This window comes from Lichenostomus cassidix, chromosome 1Aa, assembly GCF_008360975.1.
Source record: "Lichenostomus cassidix isolate B80296 chromosome 1Aa, HeHo_3.0, whole genome shotgun sequence".
Taxonomy (NCBI): Eukaryota; Metazoa; Chordata; class Aves; order Passeriformes; family Meliphagidae; genus Lichenostomus; species Lichenostomus cassidix.
The window spans coordinates 53253009-53271203 of record NC_139480.1 but is presented as its reverse complement, the minus strand read 5'-3'; the positions used below and the strand labels follow the sequence as shown (position 1 = coordinate 53271203).

The 18195-nt window shown below is 39.7% G+C and overlaps 1 protein-coding gene across 5 annotated transcripts in view; it reads right to left on the bottom strand.

Annotated features, from left to right (window-relative positions):
* The window catches only part of SCUBE1 (signal peptide, CUB domain and EGF like domain containing 1), a 181067-nt gene that overhangs the window by 1279 nt on the left and 161593 nt on the right, over positions 1-18195 (bottom strand). For 3 of the 5 annotated variants that reach the window (XM_085048990.1, XM_085048992.1, XM_085048993.1), the window contains 12 exons: positions 17211-17333; positions 14314-14433; positions 13188-13280; positions 11069-11185; positions 8946-9104; positions 7740-7943; positions 6196-6357; positions 5321-5488; positions 4312-4473; positions 2718-2915; positions 1074-1226; positions 500-579 (listed from right to left, as the gene is read on the bottom strand). In XM_085048990.1, the coding sequence (XP_084905116.1) occupies positions 500-579; positions 1074-1226; positions 2718-2915; positions 4312-4473; positions 5321-5488; positions 6196-6357; positions 7740-7943; positions 8946-9104; positions 11069-11185; positions 13188-13280; positions 14314-14433; positions 17211-17333 (1739 nt within the window). The remainder of the gene's footprint in view (positions 1-499; positions 580-1073; positions 1227-2717; positions 2916-4311; positions 4474-5320; positions 5489-6195; positions 6358-7739; positions 7944-8945; positions 9105-11068; positions 11186-13187; positions 13281-14313; positions 14434-17210; positions 17334-18195) is intronic. The other 2 variants (XM_085048991.1, XM_085048994.1) reach the window with 1 other exon arrangement.

Here is an 18195-nt window from a genome sequence, read left to right as displayed (position 1 = left end):
TTTTAATTAGTTGTTACAGCTGTTGCTTGTACCTTTGGAAAACCATTTCACAGACAGTTTTCAATGCTATATTATGTTTATGTCTTACTGAGGCAAGACAGTGATTTAGGTAAATACATTTTTTTAATGCACAGGAAACTAGTAAGTCATTTAAACATTTAAGTGCCAGACTGAGGCTGAAGAAGGCTCTTCAAACAATAGGTTCTTCTTTCTTGGCTGACTAATTTTTCTAACAAACAATCTTATTAGTCATATTAGCATACATTTCATTTAGTTCCTGATTCCACAAAAGACATAAGCACGTGTTTAGCCCAGCTGAGTTACTTGATTTTGGGCTGCTTCAAATAGCAGCATAAACCTCAGAAGACAGAGAACTGCATTTGGGGTCACACTTGAGATTTCAATATAATGATTCTATCAAGGTAACAAGAACTATTTTAGGAAAATGCTTAGGAAAGGGAATTATTGGTTGGCCTCAAAGAAAGCAGAGATTTCTTACCTTTAGAATTTCTTGATGGTTTTCTGATGCATATAATCGGCCATCTCGAACAATGTCTTCTATTAGTTGTTGGTAATCCTCTGAAAAATAAAGGTCAGCTGAGTGACTGTTTGTGACATCCTTTGGGAGGGAAATAGCCAGACATGAGCTAGACCTCCTCTTGAAGATAGAGCTGAGAAATTTTGTATCCTGTTAATTACTCAGTGTCTTTCAGGCTGCTGTGTTCTAATCTAATAAGCTTAAAATTCTCTATTTCTTTACAACAGTAATTTTGAATTATCCAAATAAATAGTAACATCCTCAAAAAACTACTCCCTCCAGATAATAATGCTGTATTATCGCCATTCTAGAGATGAAGAAACAGGGATACAAAATAACTTGTCAAAGATTATATATGTTATATGTGTGTCATTTCAGAGTCTTTGCAACCAAAATTCATTCACTGGACTAAAACTGAGTCACTTAAAGTTTTTCCTCATTCTTCTGTCCCTGTAAGCAGTGTAAGAGAGATTCTAAAAGAAAATTTTCTGTAATTCAGATATAACACAAAGATGAAAAACAATTCCATTCTCACCATCATAAGTCACATAGGGGACCTGAAATCCTTTGCCACTGTTTCCTTCGTTTGACTTGAACTGAATCCACAGTTTCCTCGATCTTGAGGTAAATGCAATAGGTCTCTCGTAAGTCTGACATGTTTCATACGTAGTAATTGAAGTAGGAGAAGCTAGAAATAAAGTTAAATGATATTCTTTATAAAATTTTTGCACCCTTCCTCATCTAGAGGTCAGAAGTGTCAAGCTGACAAAGCACTTCTCAGCGGACATATTCCTGAGAGCAGAAACTTTTTGTGAGACAATGCATGTAGTCATTATTTGCCTATAAGGAGAAGTAGGTTTTTCCAGAAAGGTAATGGGAGTCCCACAGCAAGAAGCTTAAGCAGACAGTGAAGTTATCGTTTTTGATGTTTATAAAATTACCATCAATATTACTTTTCAATATTACTGTTAGTATTACTTGGTTTTCTTTTTTTTTTTTACTATGCTAGCATTGAATTCCAGAATTCCCATGTGCTTGTCCCAGATGGGTAAGAACACGTGAGCTGCAGGGCAGGCAGACATGGTAACCAGCCCCTCACATGCCCACTTTGGGGAGTTCATCTGATAGCAATAAACTATTTATCTGAATGTGATGTCTGGTGTAGGAATTCTGACCAAAAGACTGCCACACTCCGGGGAGTCAGTGACCCACAGAACAGTTAGCTTGGCTGGGAGGAGGTGACTGGTGGCAGCCAACGTGCCTTCACTAAAGGGAAAATCATCTCTGAAGTGTGACTTTACTCTGATGTGACTGGCTTTGGTCACTGTTGGAACCTCAGTTTGGGATTAGAAGGATAACTGATGTGTTTTGCTATAGTAAGTGCTTTTCTTTTAAAAACATCATCTGGAAAGATATAATTTCCTTCCATTTATAGTGACAAGGTGCCTGCCTTCTGATATGCAGAGATGTCAACATAGGCCCTCAGGGAGGAAAAGTTGTGAAAATTGTTTTAGCAAATAAAAGACACCATTTTAGTGCGTAAAATACACTGTTTTGAACAAAACTACATATAAACAATTACCTTTCAGGTTTGGTGCTTCTTGGAGATTTAGCAACAAATCACCAGAAGGATGCCTACATCCTCCATGCAAAGGAAGAGTGCATCTCACTGGGATCTTAACTTCAGAAGCTGTTGAACAAACTTTTTAATCAAAGATGCAATGTACCCCCTCCATTCCACAGAAAAGTGGGATAACTCTGGATTTCTTGAGGGTGTCCGTTGTACCAACCCACAGTCCAGATTTAGCAATAACTGCAGCACAAATATATATATATACTTTCAAAGGATAAGTGAGAGCACAATTTGTACAGATTACAGAGACAGTTCTCCAGATACAACTTAGCACTGTTGACTTCAAGAGAAGCAGTGATTTATGTGCTGTGATAACTGGGATAACTGACAGAAGCCCATTAACTGCTTTGTGACTCAGACAATAAAGTTGAATGATTAGTATCACTCTGCTAACTGTTATTGGTAGTGTTCTGTTTTAACTTGCTGTGCCACTTCATTCAACAATCCTTTTAGAAACACTGACTACACTAAAGACAGTCATCCCTTCAATGTGAACTCTTCATTCCATCAGTCTGCAGTAAACAAAACCCATGTCTGGCAACCTACCACTTTTTCTCATTACTAAAACATCACCACATTCATCTTCAATTGGGAGAAATATCTCAGGTACTACGATGAGTATTCTTCTCTTTGGAGGTGGATTTATATTCCAGATGCATTCCACATTAGCTGGGTAGTCTCCAGGATAGTTGGGTGATTCAATGTAGCCAGTGTAGTCCCCCAGTTCCCCTCCACAGTGCTGGTCTGGGGAGAAACATAAATTGGCATTCATATCAGTTGATTAGTTAATCTGAGGTGTTTTTCTAGATCTGTCAAGAGCAAGTCTAAACTCCTCCTTGTGGCTTTAGAAAGGCACACATTCTCCAGCTTTAAAGGAATACCACAAGGTTGCTCCAACTACTTGGCAAAACATTATTCTCCAGTGCATGAACTGATTCAAAGCTTCATCCAGGCTGCTTTAATATTTGATTAAGAAACACAGGTAGTAAAACATGATCCAGTTGTGGAGATACTCACACAGTGGTTACCATGGATACTATGCTGACATGCAGAAGATATTCTGCTTTGATTTACTTGTTTTTTAATTGCATTTAGCTGTATGAGTGTGCTGGTCCCAACAGCCAGCCTTACTTGATTACAGATCTGCCTTGCTTCATCTTAGATTAAACCAGTTAATAAACGATCTCCCCTGATGGATCAGTTTTTCTTTCTGAGTTTTCAAAACTCCTGTTGAATTTGGCACAAGTTACTTATGCTTGATCTCTCCAGGCCTAGTCATCCACATAAAATTAGGTGTATGTTTAAATATTTTGCTTAATCCAACTCTCAAGTATTATTTAAGGTCAGAAATTGGCTTGAAAACAGAGAGGATCTAAAACAACAAAGTAACAAGGATGGTTTTATTTTACAGGAAAATCATCAAACTTCTTCAATTCTATTGAAATATATAATTTACTCAAGTTACATTAGAAATGATGAAGGGCTTAAAAGACACATGGCACATAATCAGAGTAAAATCTTACAGTAGATCTGCACATGAATAGTTAATTAGATGACATTGCTTAAGTATTATCGAAACATTCTCTTGAATTAGCATGGTAGTGATGAAAAAAAAAAAGCTTGCCTAAAATAATCAGTCATCCACAAAAGATCAAATAAAACTGCACTGAAATCCTTGGGGATATTTAAAATGGAAATTACGATAGGAGGCTGAGTACTGCAAAAAATCCTCCAATAAGAGATCACCTGGCAATTGCAGCATGCATGACCCTATCTCCTAATATTTTATAATAACTACAAAATGGCATTTACTCTGATAGAAGATATTTTGCCCCACAGTGACACAGAGAAATATGCATCACTGTTACACAGCTTACAGGATTTGGGAAACTAAAGGCTCTCTAGTTTGAACTTGTAGCTGGCACTCTGTGAAATCATATCAAAGCTAAAAAACTAGTGCATCTAGTACTTTCCCAATTTTTTTCCTTCATTGTCTTACCAACTTTTCCTATTCCCTCTGGCAGTAGATATATCCTAACTAGAAAATATAAATCTGAAGTCCAGCCTGACAGATGGAACCTTTGAGCTGCAGTTCAGAACCAAAGACACGCTTTGTGTCACTGAAATAAACGTTACTTACTTTTGCAGTGTGTGACATTGGTGGAGCCATCAAAATCTGTACTTGTGTTGCCAGGGCAGGTGATGCAGTAGTTTTGACCAAACTCAGGCTGGTATGTTCCCACAGGGCACCGGATACATCTGTGTGTTGTGGAGTTGTAGTAGTGTCCAGGAGAGCAATGAACTGCAAGGTATGAGGTGCATTATTTTCAAAAAGTAGCAACTTCCAATGCAGAGAGAACTTTCTTCCATCGTGGACATAGCTGGTCTGCAACATACTTATTAGGCCATAAAAGGCAGAAAGTACACCATTACAGCTCCTTGTATTTCCCAGTGTAAAGGATCTTCTATCCAGGACCCCATGACTAGAGCTAAAGCCTTATGAACTAGAAACACCTGTGTCTTGCCATACTTAATGTATTTGTAAGAAGTGGAAGCTGATGCAAATCCACCTCAACAAGAAAAATTACTTCCACAATAGCAGCAGAGAGGTTTCCATTAGTGTCTGTTTGCCAGTGCCAGCATGTCATTCCAGTAACTAAACCAAAATGCATTTGGGCAGATTCCTTCTTCAGCACTGGAACTGGAAGTTGATGTTATGGAATACAGAACATGTTGCACGCTTACAATTTCTGCCTAGTCCATGAGTAATCAATCCTTAACTTTGCATAACTTCTCTAGTGTTTAGTTTCTCTAATCTAGTAAATAAAAATATACAGGACATGAAAGTTAAAGTATTGTCTAATCCAAGTTTGTCTTGTTTCTTGCCACACAGTGGGGCTGATTCCCTTACCAGTTGCAGTGCTGACCCCCTACCTGCCTGTGGTAAATTCCAAAGAAAACCATAAAGCCTGTTTAGTCTGCACAACCTCAGAAGACCATTCCCAGTTTACAGATTTCTTGACCATTTAATTTAATCACATGCCCATGCAGCAACAATGTTTGTTTTGGAGCCTTTCAAAGCCCTCTGGCATTGACGATAATAAACCAAAGAAGTAGGAAGATGAATTGTGGAAAGATTTTAAATTCACCTTTGGTTTCACAATCTTGAAAGGAAACAGCACCTTCGTATTTGGTCACAAGCCCACCACCACAGGGAAAGCAGAGGGTCCTTCCTGGTTCAGGCTGATAGGTACCAAGAGGACAGACTGTACAAGGTTTAAAACCATCCGAAGAGTAGTGCCCAGGAGAACACTGCCCTAGAAATTGAAAATGATCATCTGTGTTAGTGTGTTCACTTTTCTGGAAGAAGTATAAAACCCACTAGTAGTAAGCAAGGCTTTCTTTCACTTAAACATGTGACATCAAGGCAGCTGCAGATCAAATTCTAATCTTACCTGCAAGTTTTGTATTGTTCCTGTATCTGTTTCCTAAAACCATCACCAGTAAATAGAACCAGTTTCACAATATGCTGTTTGGCAACTATGTTTCTGTTTGGTATTGTTTTGTTTGATTTTTAAATTTTTTTTAGCAAGGGCTCTATCAAGATTTTGTTAGAACACTTTGTACTTTCACCAGCTCTTTCAGATATCCTTGAAGAAAGCATTAATGTAAATTACATTATTGACTCACCAATACCAGTCCAAAGTAATCCAATCCTCTGGCTCACAATATACTGATGAGTCCTTACAAGTCAAGGTACTTCCACACCTGACTTGAAGCACAAAGTGCTGTGCTTGGCTTGCTCATTTCCATACTCACATTGCTGTAGCAGATCCCATCTTCTTGTCAGCAATGTGAGTGGATGGACCAAGCCAAACCATCCATTGCTTGTTAGTGCACAGAGATTTCTTCTGTTCCCTTGGCAAGACAAAAGTGTGGAAGGCTCTCTCCTCTTTCAGCCTCCCTGCCTCACAGGATGTACGTGTGGTAACACCTAAAGCTTCTACAATCAAGTTCAACTTGCCTCCACACTCCGAGACATTCCGTGCTCCTGCCACTCCCTGGCCGTCGTTACTGGGGCAGGGCTCACAGGTGAGCTGTCCTTCTGTGTCCTGGTATGTTCCTGGCGAGCACGGAACGCACTGATTGTGTTCTCCGCTATAGAAGGTGCCCGTGCTGCAGGTAACTGAGGGAAGAAAAGGGGAGGCCATGGAAGGATGTTCATTTGGTCATGTTATTTGCCCTTACATCCAACATTTAGAGAACATGGATCTCTTTGGCCCCAGTATTATAATGGCACGTTTTGCAGATGCTAGTCCAGGATCCTCACCTGATGTGAACAGACTGATCTCCACTGCAGTCTAGGTCAGTTTGAATCAAGGTGAAGTCCTTCTGCTATTATTTGTACTATTAAATGGCTTTGTACTGCACTCAAGTGTTTATCACATGTGTGTTGCTAATAAAGCTGGGTGCAGTCTTGAATCAGCATCTCACAGTTTATTCAAACAGCACTGCACAAAGTGTGGGACATAATGTGTGGTTTTTGTTTACACCAGGTGCATTTCCAAGTTGGGTTTATGGTGGATGACTGCAAAAAGTCTGTCTCCTGAGATCAGTTCTAGAGATTTGTCCATGCGCAATGTATCCCCTGTAATAATTTCTGTCTCTTGCCAAATACCCCAGCTGTAAAGTGTCTTAAATACATACAGGAATACCTGTGCTTTTCTTGCTGCAACAGGGCATGTAACTGCATCAAACATTCTTCCCTACTGGATAGGGGTGGTTAAAATGCCTGAGTTTCTAAATACTAACAGCAACAGTCCTTCAAATACAATTTCTAAATCACTAACTACCTCTGAACCAGCTCATTGGAAGTACCTATCAGATCTGACTTCTTTTGGCTTGCAAATCGCTTGGAATCTAAAAAGCTGGAAAAATAGATATGCTGATTTTGAATAGATGTCTGCAAGTCATTAGAAAACTCGCAGTGCTGAAAACTGCCATTACTAAGTTTGCACTAGCACACTGTCCCCAGCAAAGCACTAGAGACTGATGACACGGGAAAAGGCTAAAAGAAATTAGATATTTTACATAAAATAGATTGCTATAATTTTTTTAATTGGACCCCTTGAGCATGAAATATAACATATCCATGGATCACAGATTATTTGGTGGTGAGGAGAGTGAGAGTGGTGATATAAAAATAAATACATAGCAACTAGTCAAACACCACATTATTATTTTACAGATTTGCAATTATATTTTCATAAGATGGGAGCAACTGGGAACTAACTCCCAACATCATCTTGTGGCAGATTTTGATACCTACCACCTGACAGCATGGGAATGTATCTGTATTTATGCTTCTGTTTTCCTGCAACCATCTAATGAATTCCCTTCAAAGTCTTATGAACCATCCAGAGTCCATGCATATATACTGAATAATACTAATCATTAAATTCTAAATCATCATCACAGAGATTTCCTCCTTGGCTCACCACAGAAAAGGTACTTTTGGACTGCTTGTTTTGGGGGATATGGCAGAATTTTGCAGCTGTTTAGACTTACCACATTTTCCATCCTGCAGTACTTGCCCTGTACTGCACGCTTCATGCCCTTCAGTAGCTTTAGCTGGCTTCTGAGCCACTTCATATTCTGTCCCAGAAAACTGAATGTAAAATTGCTGTTTATTAATAGATTTCCTCAATGTTTTGATTGCAGTTTGCAGCTTCTGCTCCATCCTTTTCCGAACACAGTCAATGTTACAGGTGTCTAGATGGGAAATGATAACAAAACTAGAAGCAATTGAGATTCATGTTTAAAAGAGGTGCTCAAGAAAAAGCTTAGCCTGCATTGCACTAGGACACCTCTGCTTCACTGCCTTTTCCATACAAATTGAAGCAGCAGCTCCCTGTATTCAAAATCAGGCCCTTCAAAGGGACAGGACAGCACCCTGAGGTCCATGGAACAGTTCCAATGCCTCCAAGTGCATGCTGAGCTCCTCTCTGGCAGCAGGGTTACAGTGAGTGCACAGGCTGAGGGCTGCACAAGGCATCAGTCCTGCTGTGTTCTCCTCCCAGGTGTTGTTTAGGCTGCCACCACTAACGTTTCTGAACTTTCTCAGCTGATTAGGAATTCTTGCCACTTCCCTGACAAAAACACCTTCGTGTCAGTGACAAAAGGAAAGGTGCTTTCAGGCACAACTACTGTTTGAATCACTTGGCTAGTGAGGTACCCCTCAAGGTTAAGAAATCTGCCTTGGAGGACTAACATATTTATAGAATTCAGTATTAATTTTCTTTAGCTAGAATTTATACCATAATATTCCATCTCATTAATAACTCGAAGCAATTAGTTTTATTCCCGATGTTTGTTATGAAAACATGAATTTTTCAACTGTGTGATGAAAGTCTGATTCACAGACTAAACATTCAGCACCTTACATCTTGGAGGATATTTTTATCATTGTTTTTGCAGAACTTCTGCCTTATCTTTATGTTCCCTGTGCATTGCTTAGCAATGCTGATTAAAGAAATCAGACTGAATTAAAGCACATGACTTAACTCAAGGCTTAGAAGGAATTTCAATGCAGGTTTAATCTTTGTTCCTTTAGCTTAACTTCACCCCAGATTCTTTTCAATTTAATCTCTGAAACTTTGAGTTTGGAAAGGCTGTTGAATGAGGCTTGTGCTAAAAGCTGTTCACAGCAGCTTGACAACAACACACCAAGGAACTAAATTCTGATTTCCCTCCACAGACTGATCTTTCACAAACCTGAGACTTCTTCTGACTTCATCTCCACTTCAAACTCTGCAGTGATATGGGACACTTCTTTCGATGGTGACTTGCGTCCTCGGCGCTTTTTCTTGGAGGAATCACACTTGAGATTCACAAAGGTCACCTGGCAGTTGTCTGTGCAGGGGAATTGACCTCCTTTGCACGTGAGAAGCGACACAGAAAAGAAATCAAGTAGCAAAGTAGCAAGTGACAGGCTAACAAGTGATGTCTCACTGGATTATCATGAATGCAGTGACAGGTTCATAACATTCCCTGTGTGTTGTGAGACACACCCTTCTCTGGGCAATGCTGGGTTTGATCATTTTGCTGGTGAATGCAGAAGGCAAAAGCACAGTCTGGTGATGCACAGTGGTACCTTGAATGCCTAAAACTGCCTGGTCCTTTTCTGCATAGGGATTGGAAAGCTCTTTACAGAAATTATTTAAAATCAGCAAACACCATAAACAGATATTTGATGGCTAAACAAAGCAAGAGAGTCAATTTTCATAAATCCAAGAGAATGTCAGGCCTGGGCCTCTAAAAACGATCAGTGGGCATTCCTTCTCTTTCAGAAGTGACAATCATCCAATACGAAAGGCTTCAAAAGCCTTTGATTGTGAGGTTATGAAAATGAATTGGAAGGGTTTGTCTGAGCAGGAATCATAGAATGCCACAGGTGATGGACCTGCCAGGTCAGGGACAAATTTGCAGCACTCAAGCCTCCAGAAGGATTTCATTCTGAGGGTGTGGCCATATGATATAATCTCAGTGTTACACTCAGGAGTACAGATGACATAACAAACACAAAGCAAAGCAAAGCAAGCAAAGGATAAGGAAATGCATCCAAGAAATACATTCCCATAGTGACTGTATGGATTGTGTGGACAAAAAATTCAATTTCTATGACTTTAAAAATGAGTCTGATAATCACGTCTTATTCACAGGGTAATAAGCATCTTGATAACAAAGACTTGTCTTAAGTCAATACTTGTGAAATTAGAGACATAAATCTGTAGATTTCAGGGTAAAGACAAAATATGAGTCTAAATTTAAAAAATAAAATCTTTAATCCATTCAAATGTTCAAAAAATAGCTCTTCTCTGTTCAGGGCTCATATGACTTCTCACTCTCTAGCAAAGGGGTGGTAATACAGATTCACAACAGAGATTTTATCACAAGTAGATGTTTGGTGTTAGCTGCTAAGTTGCTTTAAGCAGCAATAGAAGCTGTTGCAATTACACCATTATAATGCATAAAAATCCAGAAAATTTAGTTAATATTAAATTTAAATGGACTCCAAATATTTTAAGCTGTGGAGATGCCCAGCAATGACACCCAAATATTCCTTAATTGTCCCTGTCATGACATTGAGGGGATGTGGGGCAAGAAATAAATGTCACAAAGATCTGTCAAATATATATAATTTTTAAATTTTTTTTTGTTCACCTTTAAAAGTGGTGTTTAAAACTACTACTAATAAAAACACATACCTAGTCATACAAGTTTTGAAAACACTTGATTACTTGAATTCATTCACACAGATATTTTTAATACCACATTTTTGTTAATTATATCTAAATCTTATAAATATTTTTTCTAACATCACAACTACTCACTCATAACAAAAGATCTAAGGCTGAATAATATCAGATTTTCATAATAACTTTACCTCTTAGGGGTTGTCTTTGATGCTACAATTGGTTACTAATCCAGTATAAACCAAACAAATAATAGCTGTTGATTTCTTTTAAAAACCTCGTTTGGGAAAACTGAACAAAAAAACCATGACATTGTTTCACGTAACTTTGCATTAGTCATAGCTTTTTGTCTCAGGGTATTTCTGCCATTATCAAGGCCACAAAAAGGATCAGCTTAATCCCAAACTCATGTACTTTTGAACGAAGATTTTTCAAAGCAACTGGTGAGATTATCAGGACTGTTAGATCCAAACCCAAGGCACTGTTCAGCTATAGTGAGAATCCTGGCCTGAATTTAAATTCAGACCAAATATGAAAACCATTACTTTTTTCTTGCCTGCAGCATGAAAACAAACCATGCAAACAAAGAAGCAAACAAAAAAAAATTAAAGTGTTGTTTACATGCTGGAAGAAAGCACATACCTGAAACAGCCTGCTTCCCAGAATCTTTTGCTTTTTCTTTGCTGCGAGGCCGTAAATGGCATTTTGCATCTTTGATTTTAAAACGAGCTTTCTGCTTGATTGGAGGGGCTAGCGAATCTGTAAAGTAAAAAAAGCTACCATTGGGATGCAGAGGAAATGAGATGTGAAACTTATTTTTAAAAACAGACTGGAAACTTCGTTGTGACATAGAAAAGAGGCAGCCCAAGAATGACACACCTTGTACAAGGGGTCCATTTGCACAAATTCATGTTTTCATGTGGGTACTTCCCCTTGGGCCCATGCAGATCAGTGAATGTGCTGGTACCACACTTGCTGTGCACATATACTTCCCCTCTAGCAGGCCTGCACATCTTACTGGATTTTGGGTGAATTTGTCTTTTACTATGAAAAAGATTAATCCCCACCTTATCTTTTTCTGGACTCTCTGTGACTTCCCATGTTACTCGTAGTTCTGCTCTTGCTAATGCCAGTAAGATGAATTTAGTGGAGCTATGCTGTTGGCAATTGAAAACCATCCAGAGAACTGCCTTTATTGCAGTCTATGGCTTGCAAGCTTTATCCCTCAGATTCAAATCCAAGGCAGGTTTCCCAGTCTTGTTTTAAATCTGTTACATAGCTATGCACTGCGTATAAAATGGAGCTGCTGCCTCACCAAATCCCCGGAGGAAAAGACTGGCCTGGCTGTCACCTGCCAGTGGCTGTAGGCCCTGGAGAAGGTGGGGGTGGTCCCAGGTGATGCCACAAAGGGGCCCCCCCTTTTCTTGGGAGGGCCTTACTGAACCAGAACTACAGAAGTGGCCTGTCCCTGTACCACAAACATCTGCTGTCATGCTGTGTCACTCCACAGCACTGCACCTCCTAGCACTCCCCAAGCAGATAACAAATACATGGCTGGAGAACTGGCAAATTGGAGAGAAGTACTGCAGGTAATATAAAGTGGGCTGATACTTCCTACTGCTGGATTTTGTTTCAGCTGCTTCTAGTTTTGCCAGGCTTCAATTTTTTTTTTTTTTAATGCTATCATTTTCCATAAACATTTGAAATATCTCTGCAAAAATAGTCCAGCCATTTCCGAGAAAAAGATGAATGAAATACAGTATTTTCTCACAGAAGTCTCAAAACCTTTTTATTGGAGGATAACCTTTTATCCTTCCAGTAGTAGGATCTGTGCTCCTATGGAAGAGCCTTGCAGGTGAGGGCTGGGACTCACCCTTGTGCTACTGCTGAGTCCCTCTGGCACCCTTCCAAGCCTGGGAAAAAGTCCCATTTTGATAAGCTTGCCATTGTCTATGGAAAGCAAATGATTCTATGTATTTGTCCTTACTGAACATATCTCAAACCTGTACTACTCCCACACTGAGCCACCAACTCAGTCCTGCAGCTCTACACACCCTACCTTTGAGGAGAGGCTGCACAAAAGGAGTCTGTGCATGAGGAAACACTGGCTACCTCTGATGCCTAAAGATTTTTGCTTTTTATAAATTTTTATATGTTTTCCATATATTTGTAGTTCTGTAGACTGTTAATATGTGGTTATATAGTTCCTGGTATTTTTCCTACCCTTTCTCTTGGATTTTAGAATAATAAGCTAACCCTGCTAACACATACTTGGAATTTAGTCTTATTCTTAAGAGAAGTCTTATTCTTAAGAAGAGAATTCCTGACAAAGACATCTTTGTCTTATTCTTAAGGAGAGAATTCCTGACAAGGACATCTTATTTTCTACGAGAACTTAAGAGACATAGCATGAGAACAGGGCAAAGAAGCCCCTGGACCAACTCCAAGGGGCTGACTCATGGGTGGTTTAGGGGGGTAACTGATTTCCTACTGGATGTACCAGCCAGATATAGTAATTAATTCACCTTACAGAATTATTGAAATCCTGTATCACACATGCGTGTGCCCTATTTTGCGCACCGAAAGCTTCCGCTAAAGAATCGCTTTTTTATCTTACCGCTTTAACTCTGTGGCAAGGTTTTTCCTTTTGTTATCAGGCAACATCTTAAGGCCAGCCTTGCCTAGCTCAGGAGCTCCATGTCCTGCAATCCCTGGAGCTCCCTGCCCTCCCTCCCCGGGCTGGGAGCAGGGCAGCACCCACCTGTGCAGCTGGGCAGGGTGGTGTTGCGCCGCGGCTGCGCCTTGCCGTGCTGCATGGGGACACCGCAGCTCAGCGTGTAGCTGTTCTCCGAGTCTGGGGGACAGAACACAGTCAGCACAGGGCAACAGCCTCACCAAACACCTGCTTGATGCTTCAGCTTCTTAATGCTGCTAAACAAGGATACGTTTAAAGTGCTGGACTTGGATTTTAAATGGCTGAGATATTCGGCCAAAGGCTACTGCTTCACGGTTTGTTTCTTCCGGCACTGAAATGATACATTTTGCAAGTGATTTGGCACAAGGTTAGCTGTATATAATTCCATGGTGCACAAATAAAAACTATTTTGTGTTTGTCCACGGCAGAGTCCTTCTGCTTTGATCGTCCCTATAATTTAAAAAATAAGCCATGTACTTTCATAATAATTTTAGCTTCAGGCTCTGACCGAATTTACTGGCGGACACAAAAATTACATACTTAAAACCCTAACAGCATTTACCTATTGCACAGATAAAAGTGTGTCCTGGTGCTCACAGATTGCACAGTTCCAGTAATCTCTGCTAAACTGAAAATAAAGTGTGAATAGCTCTATTGCATATAATGCCAAGACTAAACATGAAGAGTAGAAACTCAGAAAAAATCCTGTGCCAGAACATCCATGAAAAAGCAGTAGCAATCCCCCCACCACCTTTCCTGCAAAACTGTGAAGATGAAAATTACCAGTAGCAAATGGTAAAAAAAAGGGGGGGTGAGGATGAAATGCCCAAGTTTTTATAAATAACACTCAGCTGAACTGAGAGACACATCCATCGTAACCAGGATGGTGCAGGATCTGTGCAGTTGATTTCAGTGAATTCCTGTTGCTTTTTAACACAAGGTTTTTGTTAGAATTTTCCCACCCTTGCAACTGACACCTCAAACAATGAAGGACCAAACTTCTAAAGTGTAGCTGACAATCAGCTCTTCTTGTATTTAGTGATGTGCATATCTTGCCCAATTTAATTTATAATGTTTTGCTCATTTACTGTTGTCCATAACAAAGAATGAATGTAAGAATCATGAATACATTAATGGAGAAAAATCCTCAAGTCACATCTTAGACTTAAGAGGACAAATATTTTGTACAAACCTGGAACAAAAAGAGTGTTGGATGGGCATGACAGGAAGCAGCTCTCTATGCCTCCTGTCTTACTGCACACGAGCTGAGCCTTGGGAGCTGGTTTGGCATTTGGGAGACATTTCACCATCTCTGAGGAGAAAAAATGAAAGAAATGTAAAACAATCGGACACTGCCCAACCCAGAACCTTGTGTACACACTTGGATACAATGGTGAGAAAAGGCACAAGTGGCAGAAAAGCATAATGACAGATACAGCAATTTCTGAAATAAGCACACATTAAGAGAGAGCACCTGGATTTGGATCTTGAGCTCATACTTGAAAATACAACTCTGTCATGTTTTCAGACCTAAACTCTAGATCACAGTCCTTCCCTCCTATCCTCCACTTTGGGACCACCTGAACATGGGTCAAGATCTCACTCTGGAATGCAGGTGTCTCTCTGAGCACAATTCTGTGTGCACATCTTCATCTCAGAAGCAACAGGTAACACTAATGACTTGAGGTGTCCTTTCCCCTTTTTGGAGGCACAGCTCTCTGATTTACCAGACGAACTACTGCACTATGCACAGTGATCTGTTTATTTAGATGACCTAGAAAATTGTATTTTTTAATTCTCTAACTCTCACAGGCTTTGTAACTTTAGCTCCATGTTCTAGCTTCTGGAGCTAGAAAACTTCCCAGCCAGGCAGAGAGGAGGCAGGAGAAATTTAAATCTCAGTCAGGCAACTGTAGGGCAGTTCTTGCTTCTTGCATATCAATGCTGTTTCAGATACATGATTTTTCTCCAACCGTTTCTTGATGCTTCTTCCAAACCCGCTCACCTTACAAGACAGGCTTGGCTGACATTTGTTTTTCTCACGGCTGACTGTGCTACTGCAAATGTCATTTTCCCTATCTGCCAACTCACCAGAGGACCACACCTATGTAGGAGTTGCTTCTGAGGCCAGAGCTGTAGCAGCTAGGCTGGTTTGGGTCTACCAGAATGTGGGAAAATCCCAGTAAATCCAGCATGAAACCAAGCAATTCCAATGCAGTAGCTGGAATGAGTGTTGCCTGACTTGGCTTGAGTGCAGAGGAAGAGTCCCAGCAGCCTCCAGCTGGTTTGTATTCCTGGCCTCACTGGTCATTAAAAATAAATATATACAAGTCCCATAAACATGCCTGATGTTCACATCTCAAACATGGGAATAATCATCCTCCACTTATCTCCCTCCTAAGTCTTCTATATTACTTTGGTGATGTCTTTAAAGAAACTATTTTCTTTGGACTAAAGAGGCAACAAAACACAAAATGCCATTGCTGAACAAAAGAGGGTTTTGTTACTGCAATAGTCTCCAAATCACATGGCATTGAGGATGAGTAAATAGAATTCTTCTCCTTTTTATCGTCCTTTTGTAGAATATAGTTTCCTCTTAACAATGCTGGTAATAAAGGCAGGCAATCAGCATGGAGATGACACTCATTTTAAACCTCATTGAAGTCATCAAATACTACAGTATATATCAATAGAGAAGGATGTTCTATTTCCATCTTTCAACTTAGCATTCTAAATAATGAGGAGAAATTTACAACCAGGAAAGTATTTTCAACACAGCCCTTACCATGGGAGCAGCATTCTTAGTAGGCTGAGAGGGAATATAGCCGAAGTGGTCTAACTTTATACTAGACTTCCAAAAATTTTAGTCCCAGCTGTTATTTACAAAATCCTTTCCAGAGGAATAACTGGGATATTGCTAAAAACCACAGTTAGCTATTTCTTACTGTCACAATACTTAGTTCTCTGTATAGCAGGGAAGGTAATATAAAGACAAGTGAGCAGGAGAATAAAGCATTTAGTTGTGGTTGGGAAGAACATAGTGGCAAAGACTAGAACTCAACCTGAGGTACTCATCCACCACCCCACTCCACCCCACCCTGGTTATAAAGTGCTTTCCACACTGCTGTATCTGTGGAAGTGAAAAAAAAAAGCCACATTTGCATGATCACACAAGAGGCCAGTGCAGTGCTCTCTGCTCCAGATTAAGGAGTGCTTTCTCTCAGTATTGTGCAGAGATTCCCTGAAGGAAGATTCCCCTTTTCTTCTTCTGTCTTCCTCCCAATTAGGTATTAGGCATCATCCCCAAATGTGTCTATGAGAAGTTACTGGTGGTTAAAAAATTTGCCATGAAAAACCCCAGGTATGCCATTCTCACTAAAACTGCAAAACCTGAATTAAAATCTCACAGAAAATACTATGAATGGCTGTAGCCATGACCAAGATTTGCTGTACTTCAAATAAGACTCCAGAAAAAAGGTGATCTATTTAAAGGATACAGAAATTCAGGTCTGCCACAAAGTGGCACTAGCAGCAAATGCCATAATTTTTGTGGTCTCAGGATTTGTGCTCATTGTGATTAATACTTATGGCACAGCTAATGTCAGTACTTTATATTAAGCAGGATACCTTTAGAGATAATTTGAAAAATTAGGGTATGGTTCTGTGAATGTAGGTATTAACCTGAATACCATGTCCTACTTGCAACAGTTAAATATTTTTAATATTTTAAATTCGTCTTAGAGGTAGAGTTGTGGATGACATTACAAAGATGGAAAAAAGGCAAATTAAGGACAAAACTTTAAAATACATAAGATAATAGTACTTAGATTTCTGTGAATGGACTCATAAACCTTAAAAAATTTCTACACAAACAAAATCCAACATATTGCCCATTCTCTAATACACCTGCAGTTGCATCCTAGCCCATGGAGCTCCACAGGATCAGGTGTTATCTGAGTTTATAAAATAAATTTGGGGATCTATATTGTGAAAATGCAGCACCTCTCAAACAAAACCATGGGCTTTTCCACCCTCCTGGAGACCAGGAGCATTGCCACAGCCACTTCTGAGTCCCATTTCCACACTTACCAACACAGTCCTTTTTGTTCCAGTGCAGTTTCTTTCCAGGTGGGCAGACACACTCATAGCTCCCCATAGTATTGACACACCCATAGTCACAGCTACCATTGCTGATGCTGCATTCGTCAATATCTGAAAACACATTTAAAGTTGCAAAGGGTCGTAACCATGTGTACACACATATAGTGTGCATTAAGAGATGATGTGCATAAGGAAATCTATTTCTACTGTATCTTTTACATTTGAGTCTATATTAACATGTCTAAAGGCAGGGCCAAACAACTTCAGTGTATATTGCAGGTATTTGTCCTTAGACAGCTCCTACTCTCCCGAGGATTTATGCATTTGATACAGTTTACTTGCCAGGACTAGTTACACTGAAATTCTTGGAAGTACTCACAAAACACAAAACATGCTTGAAGGTCTTGACAGCATCTGGTCAATAATGCATATTTCATTATTTAGAAAAATGTCAAAGGCATAAACCTCTGTGAGATTAGACCACTTCTGCAAAACAAGGAGGTAAATTCTCCACGTGATTCCCAGAGTTTGCTTTTAGAAATTATTCAGGTGAAGGAAGAAATTATGCGTTCAATAGAAACTAAGCAGTTGAAGTGCAGTTCAGACTTGAACTCCTCAAATAAAAATAAAAGGTAAAAGCTTGCAAGAAGGCAAAGAAATTATGTTATCATTGATATTCCACAGGAAATCTTTCAACTTTTGGTACAATACAGAAGTATTTAGCCAGTGTGAGGTGTATCCTTTCCAGTCTGTGCATTCAGCATTTAGATACTCATGCCAACAAGGCCAGTCTCTCATCTCCTCTCTTCCCACTGCCAGAAAGGATGTTTATTTATTTAAATAAGCTGACATGACATCGAACCAACACAGAATTGCCAATGCTCTGGCTCAATGGTAGGCCTCAAAATTAAGAATGGAAGGACTAAAAGCAATGACAGGCTTGAGCAGCAAAACTTACGGCCTGGACAAGTCT